The 13,547-nt window shown below is 40.2% G+C and overlaps 1 protein-coding gene across 2 annotated transcripts in view; it reads right to left on the reverse strand.

The window, feature by feature from the left end:
• Nucleotides 1-13,206, reverse strand: part of LOC114704274 (protein argonaute-3) — a 102,582-nt gene extending 89,376 nt beyond the window's left edge. The window contains exon 1 of one of the 2 annotated variants that reach the window (XM_028885424.2): nt 12,775-13,206. In XM_028885424.2, the coding sequence (XP_028741257.1) occupies nt 12,775-12,793 (19 nt within the window). In that variant the 5' untranslated portion in view covers nt 12,794-13,206. Of the gene's footprint in view, nt 1-2,309; nt 2,404-12,774 lie in introns of those variants that run through there. The other variant, XM_028885425.2, reaches the window with a different exon arrangement.
• Nucleotides 13,207-13,547: the final 341 nt, after the last annotated feature.

Raw genomic sequence — 13,547 nt, forward strand, 5'->3', positions numbered from 1 at the left:
GGTCTACAGAGTGGATTCTAGGACAACCAGGGCTCACAGGGAAAACCTGCCTCTAAATAAATAAACAAACAAACAAATAATAAGGTAGAGAGGAGCCTGAGGAAAAACTTTCCGACATCAACTACTGGCCTCCCCACACATAGGTGTGTTAACCTGCACAAACACATATACACATAAGCATAACACAAACACACTAAAATGTAGGCTAGTTGGGGTGGTGTATGGCTGAAATCCCAACATTTAGGAAATAGAAACAGAAGGATCAGGAGTTCAAGGATCATCTTTGAATACACAGTGAGTTAAGAAGCTAGCTTGGTTTACATAAGAATTTATCTCAAAAAACAAAACAAAATGACAGAAACAAAGGAAGGAAATCAATCTATAATAATCAGATAACAAAATGATAAAAAATGAATCATTTGAAGAATCAACTGACAGTTTCTTTTTAAGTTTACTATATGCATTGATTTAGTATCTATTGATTTATAAGGTGTGTGAGACAGTGTGAGGGCAAGCATGTGGAGGTCAGGGACAACTTTGTAGGAGTCAGCTGTCTACTTCCACCACGTGGGTCCCAGGGATTGACCTGAGGAGTCCTGGCTTGTCAGCAAGCACTTCACTCAGTCATTTCACTGACTTACTGCAAGTTCTAAGCATAACGACTTTATTCTAAATGAAGAAGAAGACTTAAGTAACCAATGCCAGATTTTTTTTAAGGAATCACTAAAAGACATTACAAATATGACAATAAATTTGACAATGATGAAAGAGGCAAACTGCTAGGGAAACACAACTTGCTGACACACGATACTATCTCAAATGCCAACGGTTCTCCGCTGGTAGGAATACAAAATGGCACAGTACAGTCATTCTGGAAAACAACACAGTGGTTCCTAAAATACTAGGAGAAAAGAGCTGGAGAGGTGGCTGGTTGGTTAAAAGCACTGGCTGCTCTTCCAGGGGACCCGGGTTTGATTCCCAGCAGCCACAAGGCAGCTCACTATTCTCTGTAACTCATGTTCCAGGGGATCTGACACCCTCTTCTGGCCTCAACAGGCACTGGGCCCACACATGGTGCGCTGACACAGAGGCAAGACATCCATCCACATAAAAACAAACGAACAAGTAAATAGGAGACAAAAACTAGCGAAAGTGTGAGCTGGAGAGATGGCTAAGCTGTTAAGAAAGCCAAACTGCTCTTGAAGAGGATTCCAGTTCAGGTCCCAGTATGCGTGGTATGTTGCTCACAACTCCTCTAATTCCAGCTCCAGGGATCTGACGCCTTCTGCTGGCCTCTGTGGACACCTGTACTTACACTGTACATGCTGCCACACAGACATACACATAATTGAAAATAACTCTTAAAAATAACAGAAGTAGCATATGATACAGTAAGTTTTCAATTTCTGTTTTGTTGAGAATCTTCTTCTATTTTGAGTAGTTTGTATAGGGAAGGACGTACACATACTAGTCATAGAGCATGGGTGAAGGTCAGAGGATAGCTTAAGAGTCAGTTCTCTCTTTCCACCATGTGGGTCCCAGGGATTAAACCCAGATCCCCAGGTTTGCTGCCAAGTGCACATAATCTCACAGGCCAAGTCAGGCACTTGCTACAATATATAGCCCAAGTTGGCCTTGACAAGATCTCTTCCATCAACCTTCCAAATGTTGGGATTATAAGACCCAGTAATTCTACTTTGGGGTAGGGAGGTGCATGAGTAAGCATGTGTGTGTGTGTGTGTGTGTGTGTGTGTGTGTGTGTGTGTGTGTTATTTAAAGGAGCCCGGTGGTGGTGGTGGTGGTGGCAGCGGCGGCAGCGCACGCTTTAATCTTAGCACTTGGGAGGCAGAGGCAGGCAAATCTTTGTGTTTGTGAATTTGAGGCCAGCCTGGTCTACAGAGCGAGATCCAGGAAAGGCGCAAAGCTATACAGAGAAATCATGTCTCGGGAAAAAAAAAAAAAAAAAAAATTTAAAGAAAAAAAACTTCAACAAGAGAACAAGAGATAATTTAACACCCATGTTTACAGGAGCATTATTTGCAACAGCAAAAAGATGAAAGCAACTTAAGTGTCTATGGATGAATAGGTGTGGTAGATACACCTAGTGGCAAAGTATTCAACCTTAGAAGAAATTATTGAAACATGCTACAACACAGATCAACTTTAAGGACATAATGTTAAATGAAATGGCCAGTTACAAAAAGACAGGCACCATGTTACCACCTTATATGAGGTATGTAGTGTAAATAACTTCTATAAAGAAAAGGAAAGAGGGCCAGAAAGATGGATCAGTGGGTAAAGGTTCTCACCACTGAGGCTGACATCTGAGTTTGATCTTCAAGACCCACTGGTGGAAGGCCATAATTAACTCTATAAGTTGCCTCTTATGAGTGGCATGTTCACATTCTGCCCTGACAAAAAGTAAAGAAATAAATGGTCTTTTGTTTTGTTTTGAAGACAGAAAGAAATACAGTTGTTAGGGGCTATGGCAGGAGCCGATGGGGAGTTAGATTCAGTTTTGTTCTAGCAACTACTTGCACAACACTGTGAATGTATTTTAACACTAGTAAACTGTACATTGAAGTGTTCAGATGATAAATGTAATGTTGCCAGGCAGTGGTGGCTCACACCTTTGATCCCAACACTTGGGAGACAGAGGCAGATGGATCTCAGTGAGTTCAAGGACAGCCTGGTCTACAAAGCTAAGTCCAGAACAGCCAAAGCTGTTACACAGTGAAACCCTGTCTCGAAAAACCAACAACCAAAAAAGAAAAGGAAAAAAGGGTCTAGCTGAGGGTGGTGATACACATCTTGAATATTGATATTAAGGTGTATAGTAATAATTTAAAATGTTTTCTTTTTGTATTTTAGTTGAATATATTTTGTGTTGTAATAGCATACAATTTTACTTTTTTGCATTTATTTACTTTTTTCTGTGCATACCATGGCACATTTGTGGCGGTCAGAGACAACATGTGGGAGTCAGTTCTCTCCCTCCACCATGCAGAGTGCTGGAGTTGAACTCTGGTCACTGGCTTGGTGGCAGCCCCTAACCCACTGAGCCGTCTCACTGGCTTCCCTGTGTGTGTGTTTATGATTTCACTGGTAATTTTTTTTTAATCTTTTTTTTTTTTTAAAAGATTTATTTACTTATTATGTATACAGTGTTCTGTTTGCATGTACCCCTGCAGGACAGAAGAGGGCACCAGATCTCATTACAGATGGTTGTGAGCCACCATGTGGTTGCTGGGAATTGAACTCAGGACCTCTGGAGGAGCAGTCAGTGCTCTTAACCTCTGAGCCATCTCTCCAGCCCCATCACTGGTAATTTTTAAGTGCATATTGACGAAAGATACGAAAAAGGCAGGCCAATTATTCCCATTTGATAGATCATGAAAGATTCAGAAATGTAAATATTGGGTAAAGGTCAAAGGTTAGATAAACAGCAGAGCTAGAAATATGATGTCCTCAGAAGAGTATTTTTGCTGTTGTTGTTGTTTTTATTATGTGAGGGGGGAAGAGAGGACAGTGGAAATTATGCAAATACAAAATACAGTTCTCTTACATGAAATTCTCAAAAACATTTTTAAGTTAAAAAATGACAGCAAATTTAAAACAAATGAATCAGGCAGTCCTTTACTGCAGTTTCATACACACTGAATAAAAATGTTTATCTTGTGACATATGCAAATAAACAAATAAATAAATAAATGTAATTTGTAAAATACAAAAGCAGAAAAATTAGAAGGGATATGATTATACATGGTTGAAGTTTGTATAACTTTGGGTGGTAGGTACATGGGAGTTTATACTACAATTCTGCCTATTTATATTTATCCTAAATTCACTATGATAAAATGTATTTAAGAACAGGAAGAGAGAAAGGTCATTTACTTTTTATTCTTAATCTTTTCATTATCCTATTTGCACAAATAAGGAAATCAAGGTTGAAGGAGATTAAACATACAGTCCAAAGTCAAAATTAGCTCTTTTAGTAGACTTCATTTTTTAAAGCAGTTTTAGGTTCATAACAAAACTGATAGAAGTTTGGAGATTTTCCATATGACATTTGTCAACATATTCTAAGTCTATGTTGGAATGTTAATACCCTGCACCTTTGTTACAATTGAACCCATAGTAGTAAGTCATTAAGAAGTCACAGTTAGGGCTGGTGTGGTAGCACACGCCTTTAACTCCAGCACTTAAAGGCAGAGGCAAGAAGATCTCCGAGTTTGAGGCCAGTCTTGTCTACAAAGCGAGTTCTGGGACAACCAGGGCTACACAGAAAAAAGAAAGAAAGAAAGAAAGAAGGAAGGGAGGGAGGGAGGGAGGGAGGGAGGGAGGGAGGGAGGGAGGGAGGGAGGGAGGGAGAAGAACCAGAATCTTATCTCTAAAATTCATTCTTTTCATAATTTGTCATATTTCCCCTAACATCTCCTTTATTTTTATCTTGCCTCGTGCTTTTCATTCAATCTGAGGAAAACCAAAATTTTGTTTCCTGAGTAAGTAATTAACAGAATTCTAGAGTGATTAATGGACAAAACAGTTCTGTCAGTACAACAAATTGTACTTCCAATGAAGTATTTATTCACTTTTCTTTTTCTTCTTTTTTTTTTTTTTTTTTTTTTTTTTTTTTTTTTGTTTTTTCAAGACTCTTATATGTGTTAGGATTATAGGATTCACCACCATGTCAGACTAATAGTTTTATGTGGAGGTTAGCATAATACTATTGTAAAATATTATTTTCATATTAATTTATACTTTTGCTTTTAAAAACAGTCAGTATGTACTGACTTCTTCTATAGTCAAAAAAACATGTCTTTGTTTCAGAAAAGTAAATGTATTAAGTTCATCGTCAAATTTAACATAATGAAATGCCTGTGACTTTATACTTTTGAGCTCATATGACTAACCAGTACACATTAGTAAGGAACTTACATTAGTAAGGAACTTCTAGTAAGATCCTATTTGCTAACTCCAAATTCCATTTATTTATTCATAAACTCATCCAGTTAGCAGTTATAATCATATTGCCTACACCTAAATAATCTATACAATATTAAACCTGTTAAGGGCTAACAGCCTCAGATGTTAATATAGGGAAGAATCCTCTAAGGAATTGTCTCTCTTGAAAATAAAACCAAACATTAAGTAGCCCATTTTGCGATCTATTCATTAACTATTTTTAAAATTCAAATAAATACTATGCATAACTTATGCTGTTAGAAGATTTAGAAATCAGCTAGAATAGAGTATCAAAAATAGTATTAAATAAAAATAAAATTGAAAATAGTATACATTTATTGTGAGATTTTTTCTTACAAATTTTCTCCTAAAAATAAAAAAAATCTAAAAATGTCTTTTATTCATGTTTATATTCTATAAATATCTTCTGATTTCCCAAAAATTTGACAATTATGAAATGAATAGTGTTTGATATAAAATACTTTCATATTATTTTATTAAACTGATATTCCAGACAAAAGTGTAAACCAAACCACAAAATCAATATAAATATAAACTAATTATATGTAAAAATAAACTAATATACATCAATATCAACTTATTAAGCAATCTTTGACCAAAAAAATAAAAGGAAGCAGCACCTATTTATCTTTTCATTCATTTTAACTGTTTGTTAATCAAACTACAAAACTCCACATTTATAATATAAGAGAAAGCATTAATTGTGTGACTCTCAATAGGCTTTTTTTTAGGCATTAGCTAGCCAAAGAAAGTCATTAATATTAACATAGATAATGCAGAAAACCACAGAAACTCCAAATACAGAAAGGCTGTTCATGTATCCTAACAGCATAATCATTATGGTTAGAAAACACACAATATTCTTTCTCACATCTGTTTTGTGAATGAGCCAAGAATGAGGGTCTATGAGTATCCCAGACAACTGAATAGAAAGTAGGAAGGTCTGCTAAGTGCTGTTTATTCCAACACTCTGACTAAACAGGTCTAGAAAAGGAGTCAATTGCAAATAAATTATCTTTTTAGTTTTACTTTCCTGAAAACAGAACTATCACTTTGGTCTTTTTCCTCTTATATATTACCTACTTAAAATAAATTACCTTTTAAGATTTAAGTGTTGTAAAATAATGTTTTGTTAGATTAGCAAAGACACTGACTTCAGTCTGTCTTTCAGGTAGAGTAAGTATTTTAGGAATTTAGAAACCAAATGAAACTAGATATCTATATTATAAAGTAAAATAATTTTCAAGCAGAATCCAAGAGCTAAAGACAATTTGGAAAGACTTTCCTCTGAGCTAGGGTTTTTCCATATACAAGAGAGAACTCTTCCAGGAACTATTCCCTTTACAGGGCCCCAGGCCTCTTTGCATACTGTCAGGCCAGGCCTACAGAACCAAACAAACAGTGTTCCCACTGAAAAACATAGCTAATATATATTAATACCAACTTATTAGGCAAAATTTGCCCAAAGAGTAAAAAGAAAAAGCATCTATCTATCTTTTTATTCATTTTAGCTGTTTGGTTTTTTATTACAGCAGCTTTGTTATAGTTGACTAGTTTCTAACTTTTAAAAGTAAAAATCGGCGGGCGGTGGTGGCACACGCCTTTAATCCCAGCACTTGGGAGGCAGAGTCAGGCGGATCTCTGTGAGTTCGAGGCCAGCCTGGGCTACCAAGTGAGTTCCAGAAAAGGCGCAAAACTACACAGAGAAACCCTGTCTCGAAAAAACCAAAAAAAAAAAAAAATAAAATAAAATAAATAAAAGTAAAAATCGGTTGTATCATAATGACAGGCTCATGGTTGCTTTTAAATATTTTCATTTGCTTATAAAACTACATTTTAAGGTTAAATTTTTTATGTTTCGTTTTCACCTGTTCTTTAAAGTTTTTGAGACAGGGCCTCGTTAAATAGTCCTGGCTGACCTGAAACTCATTGTGCAGACTAAGCTGTCACAAACTCATACAGCCTTCCTCCACCCTCCCGCAGCTGCGGGGTTAAAGCGGCTTGTCACCACACTGGGCCCTAAATTCTTCCTTTAAGAGGAAAAAGGGGGCTGGGCAGTGGTGGCGCACACCTTTAATCCCAGCACTCGGGAGGCAGAGCCAGGCGGATCTCTGTGAGTTTGAGGCCAACCTGGCCTACAGAGCGAGATCCAGGACAGGCACCAAAACTACACAGAGAAACCCTGTCTCGAAAAACTAAAAAAAAAGGAAAAGGAGTGACCACCACAATCAAAGTACAGTATATGCATATATAAAAATGTTACAGTATAACCAACTATTTTCCATATTATAAGCGTGTAACTTCTTTAAAAGAAGAAAAACAATGCTTCTTATCTCTTTTAATATTCTCTCAGGGTCACCCTATCATTGATAGAAAAATTAAATTCTAAAACAATAATCAAAATAACCTCGTATGTTTTTTGTAATTCAAGCCACCAGTCTTAAATAGCAAATACTAAGATGTTAGAATAGCCATTTCAGGACAGCACGAACAAAATTTTAAGTGATGATACAGTAGGAAAAAAAACTTTTAGTATTTCCAGATTCACAACTGCCACACAGCGGGGCAATATGACATTTTTTTCCCTCAAAACAAATCGTAAGTATAACCTTTTATATAACAATAAACACTTCCCAAAGTGATAGCTTGTTTTAAATACAAAACTAAGAATCTGATGGCACTGTGTATATTAGTTATTTTGAATCCATAACTCTCAACCTTCTCTTCCAATCCTCCCTTTTATTTTGAGACAGGGTCTCACTATGTTGCCCAGGCTGGCTTCACAGTCACAGTTCTCCTTTCTCAGCCTTCCACAGTGCTGAGATGACAGGAGCACCCCATCATGACAGCCTGAGTCTCATTCTTGATTCAGTTCTAGCTTCCTTTACATCCAGCTTTTGTTCTTTTGAAATTTAGTCTCAGATGAGTTTTGTTTTTCCTGCACTTTATTTATTTATTTATTTATTTATTTATTTATTTATTTATTTATTGTGTGTGTGTGTGTGTGTGTGTGTGTGTGTGTGTGTGTGTGTGTGTGTGCGCGCGCGGCGCGCGCGTGTGTACCGCCATGCCTGTCTCTGTGTATGTCTATATTGATAGAACAACTTTTAGGAATCAGTTCTCTCCTTCTACCATGGGAGACCTGGATCAACCTTGGTGGCAAGTTCTTTTACCTTTACCCAATGAGCCAGCCATCTGGCTGGCTTCCAACTGACTCAAGAAAAATTTTTATTAATAAAGAAATACAGGGTTCTAGGACAACTATGTTCAGAGAGGAATTAAAAGTTTAACTTAAGGAGGCTGGAGAGATGGCTCAGCAGTTAGGAGAACTTCCTGCTTTTGCAGAGGACACAGGTTCAGCTCCCAGCATCCACAAATGGCTGCTCACTACACCTGTAACCTGGGTGGGAACCGGGTCCCTCCTGGCTTCTGTGAGCACCAGGCACACACATGCTGTACATAATACACACATGCAGCCAAACACTCATAAGGTAAAAGTAAAGAACTCTTTAAAGAGAAAGTTTAACTAAGATTTCTCCCCTTTTTGCAAGATTATATAAAACTACCAGCCATGACAAATCAACTCACACAGTAGTAACTTATGATAAAAATAGATGCCTTCCCTCCATAGGCGTTTTCCCCACCAGTGCTGGGGATGGAATTCAGAGTATGCTAGGAAAGCAATCCACAATGGAAACTTCCAGGCTTCCCAAAGGTTACTAGAGAATTTAAGTATAATTTCTTTCTGAACAACAGCTGGACTTTACCTAAAAATATAAACTAGAGTACTAGATTTCAAAGAATAAGTAGCATTTAAATAATCATTTCCTGATTTTCTTGTTTTTTTTTTTTTTTTTGAAACAAAGCACAATTGTTTTAGACTAGAAATTTAGCTCAATTGTAATTAGACCAGAAAAATAGTCTCATCAGAAGTACCCTTAAGGAATTACAGACATGAATGTGAAACTATTACTAAAAAATGAATTATGCCATTTTTTTTTGGTTAAATCATCGTTTAGATGGTATGGTAGTTTGAATGAAAATGGCCCCATATGCTCATAGGAACTGGCACTATTGGGAGGTGTGGCCTTGTTGGAAGAAGTGAGTCACTAGGGGCGGGCTTTGAGGTTTCAGATGTTCAAGCCAGGACTAGTGTTTCAGTTCTTTTCCTGTTGCCTGCTGATCAAGATGTAGACCTCTTAGCTCCTTCTCCAGCACCATGTCTGGCTGTATGCCACCATGCTTCCTGCCATGATGATAATGAACTAAACATTTGAAACTGTAAGCCATCCCCAATTAAGTGTTTTCCTTTATAAAGGTGCCATGGTCATGGTGTCTCGTCACAGCAATAGAAACCCTAAATAAGGCAGATAGTACCAAAATAGTGGGCTATATAAGAAAAACTGAAAAAATTCCCTACAAAGGTAGGCACAGTGGCATTTTAAAATGTATTTATTTATTATGTATACAGTGTTCTGTCTGCATGTATGTCTATAGGCCAGAAGAGGAAGCCAGCTCTTATTACAGATGATTGTGAACTACCATGTGGTTGCTGGAAACCGAACTAAAGACCTCTGAAAGAGCAGCCAGTGCTCTTAACTGCTAGGCATCTCTCCCGCCCCCAGGGGCACACATCTTTAATCTACACAATGAAACCTAGTTTCAAAAATAAAATAAAATAAACCCTTGTAATATTTCATGTGAATAGGAAAGGAAGGATAAATATTTTTAGTGAGGAATGCTCCATCATGAAACCATGACATGATATTTGTATTTAATGTGCTCTATTGCACTAAATAAATTTAAGATTTCTATGTATCCACATAACAAACAATCCATTAGTGATTCCTGCGAATCTCCATACAAAACAAAAACAGAATCTGAGAGCCAAAAATTTTAGTACTAACCTAATAGACTATTACAGAATGTCTATATCTAAAATTTTTAATATAAGATTTATTTTATTGTTTTATGTATATGAGTGTTTTGCCTGCGTGTATGTATGTGCACCATATGCATGCCTGATGCCCTCAGATGTTAGGTGAGGGCATCAGATCCCTTAGAACTGGAGTTACAATTTTAAGCTACCACATAGTGCTAGAAATCAAACCTGGGCCCTCTGCAAGAGCAACAAGTGCTCTTAATTGCAGAGCCAACTCTCCAGCCCATAGATCTAAAAATTTTTAAACCAAAATATGTACTTGTCAAATTCGGAATTTAAAACCTAGCTGTCCATTTTCCTAAGGATGCTTTCAAGGTCACATTCCCAGCACTCAGGAGGCAGAGCCAGGCGGATCTCTGTGAGTTCAAGGCCAGCCTGGTCTACAGAGTGAGATCCAGGACAGGCACCAAAACTACACAGAGAAACCCTGTCTCGAAGAAAGAAAAAAAAAACTCAATGTCACATTTACTGCAATAATCACATAAAAGATGCAACAACAAGCCGGGCGGTGGTGGTGCACGCCTTTAATCCCAGCACTCGGGAGGCAGAGGCAGGCGGATCTCTGTGAGTTCGAGGCCAGCCTGGGCTACCAAGTGAGCTCCAGGAAAGGCGCAAAACTACGCAGAGAAACCCTGTCTCGAAAAACAAAACAAAACAAAACAAAACAAAAAAAAAAAAAAAAAAAAAAACAAAAAGATGCAACAACAACAACAAAAATCTCCTTTTTTTTTTTTTTTTTGGAAACAGGGTCTCACTATGTAGTCCTGGCTGGCCTGGAAAGCACTGTGTAGCCCAGGCTAGCCTTAAAGGAGTGCACTACACAACACCTACCCCAAAGAACCATTTTTGATGGTAACAATCTTGATCCTGATACTAGACAACAGTCAATCACACATAAACTTTATTGAAGAATGATTTTTATGGCCAAGCATGGTTGATAAAACTGTTTTGTTTTAATTTTAGTTAGTTAGTTTGTTTGTTTGTTTGTTTTTTAGACTGAGTCTCACTATGTAGCCCTAGCTGGCCTGGAACTCTCTATGTAGACTAGGCTGGCCTCCAACTCACAGAGATTTAACTATCTCTGCCTCCAGAGTGCTAGGACCAAAGATGTGAGCCACCATACCAAGCTAGTTGATAAATCTTAACTATACCTACCCTGATGAGAAGACACATCAATTGCTCTATATTTTATCAAAAGAACATCCAAAAAGAAAAGGTAAAACTTATTTTCTAAGTCATTATATCAGCTGATTAAGTGGTCTGATATCACAAGTACTTTCTAGGATGTTGTCAATATTTTCATGTGAAAACCCAAAAGGGGAAATACTTAATTTGGGGGGAAATATCTTCAAAAGTTTTAGGTAGATGATTAACAAAATGTTTGGTACTTAGTTTTTCAGACTTGACAATAGGGTAGCTATGTAAAAATCAGATTACTGGAAATAATCAGATATCTTATAAAGTAAGAACAGTACAAATAAAATGTAAAATTTAAGAACAAGGAAATGACAGTCTGGAAATGCACAAATTGATAATAGGAGTCTAAAAACTTCACAGTCTAGATAAATTTTGTGCCGGATGATGGTGGTGCACGGAAGGCAGAACCAGGCGGATCTCTGTGAGTTCGAGGCCAGCCTGGCCTACAGAGTGAGTTCTAGGACAGGCACTAAAACTACACGGGGACACCCTGTCTCGAAAAAAAATTTTTTTAAAAATTGCTTTTTAAAAAATATGGAGGAGAAAAAATGGAATATAGAAGGAAAAAATGGTAGAAATTGAGTAGAAAGAAATTCCGTGTAATAAAGGAAATGCCTTTTTATATCCATTTGACAATCATGTCACTAGTTTCTTTTACATTCGTTTTTCTTATATTTGGGGACCTTTCAAATTGGCAAGGGGAGATATGAAATTCAGGACCTGTTATACCATAGTAATAAGACAATCCCCAAAATATTATGGAAACTCTGTTGCTGATCGTGGGGATAAGGAGAACTTTGAAACTGGGGGAACCAGGGTGATTACTTGGTAGGCAAACCGTTATGTAACCCCTATTTCATGTTGCTCTATCAGTTACTTCAGAACCACTGGCTCCTTTCCCCTTTTTAAAGACAAGTCCTGTCCAGGCTGGCTTCCTTTCTCAAGGCTGCCATTTTTCTCTCAAGAGACAAAACTGTTTTCCTAAATTCCGGCTTCCCGGGTCTATGACAACTGCTGTAGCAGGGGAACAGAAAATCGGGGGGGGGGGGTGTCAGCATTCTGAAGATCTACCTTCTCACAGAAGCAGTGATCCAGACCCAGAGGGCATCTCCCAGCTCCCCAGAAACTACATAGCACACTGCCGCAAACACCGAGAATCTGGGGATGGAAGGTAAGCCGTCTGACGTTGCCCGGACACCAGTTTCAAACTTCATCCCTTCGGTTACCTCAGCATCCTCAAAGTACTTTCAGAGAGGCAGAAGAGGATGGCGACTGACTGCCTGCCCAGCCTACATGGGGCACACGACCCGGTTAAAGGATACACGCAGCCTTCCCATTTTCCACCTGGGATTACAGGAGCAAGGGCAAACTCCTCTGTCTCCTCCGGGGAGAAGCACTCTAGGGGGATGACATCGCCTAGATCGGCCCAAACTTAAACCCTCCTGGTAGTTTTTGCCAACTCAGTGACCCCCCCCCCACAGGAGAGCAGCTGGGGGGCTGTGGAGAAGCCACGGGCGTTGGGCCAGAAAAACCAGCTACTCCCTTAACGACGCACACCGACAGCACCTCAAGTGGAAGGAGCAAGGATGCTCAGGGGGGCAACGGTGGGGTAACGACCCCACCTGTCCGGTCCGGCAGCCCCGACTCACCTGCGGAGCCGATTTCCATTCATGGAGCTGGGGGGAGTGCTTCCCGAGAGAACGGCGCCGCCACCGAGGCGAGGAAGGGACGCCCTCCGACGACAGCTCGGGGCAGGCGACCCACGGTCGGGAGAGAGCCCCGCGGCTAGGCGAGAACAGAGAGAGGCGTGCGGCGAGGACGCTGGAGCCCGGTCCGGAACTTGCGTCGCCCACAGCTGCTGACGCGTGCACCGCTCCCCGACCCGCCGGCCGCCGCCAGCCGCCAGCGCCGCCGCCGCCGCCGCCGCTCGCAATCCCTGCTCGCCCCCGGAAGCCCGCCCGCGTCAGTTCCGCTCCCCCGGCTCGTGCCCGGCTCGCAGGGTCCGCAACTCGCCTCCAGCCGGATCCGTGCGGGGACAACCTCCACGCAGGCTCGGCCAGCGCGTGGAGGACTCTGGGGAGGTGTGGGCGGGTGAGCCGGGGGCCCGGCCAGGGCGGAGCCCGGAGCCTGCGGCCGCCCTGCACCCGCTGTGCCTGCCGGTGACAATCCCCAGCGAGAGGCCAGCCTCCTCCCCGTGACAGCCTCCCCGGCGGGCGGGGATCAACCGGGACAGCTGCCCCCGAGGCGACGTCGCTGCCCGCCCTGAGGAGCTTACCTGAGGGACAGCCTACCTGAGAGTGGCCGGTGACCGTCCAAGGACATCATCCCTCCTAGCTTGGAGCCCGTGCCCTAGGCGGAGTACTATAGAAGGAATTATTTCTATGTTTAAACACTCTCCTAATCCCCTTGACGAACCTAAAAC

Source organism: Peromyscus leucopus, chromosome 2, assembly GCF_004664715.2.
Source record: "Peromyscus leucopus breed LL Stock chromosome 2, UCI_PerLeu_2.1, whole genome shotgun sequence".
Lineage (NCBI taxonomy): Eukaryota > Metazoa > Chordata > Mammalia > Rodentia > Cricetidae > Peromyscus > Peromyscus leucopus.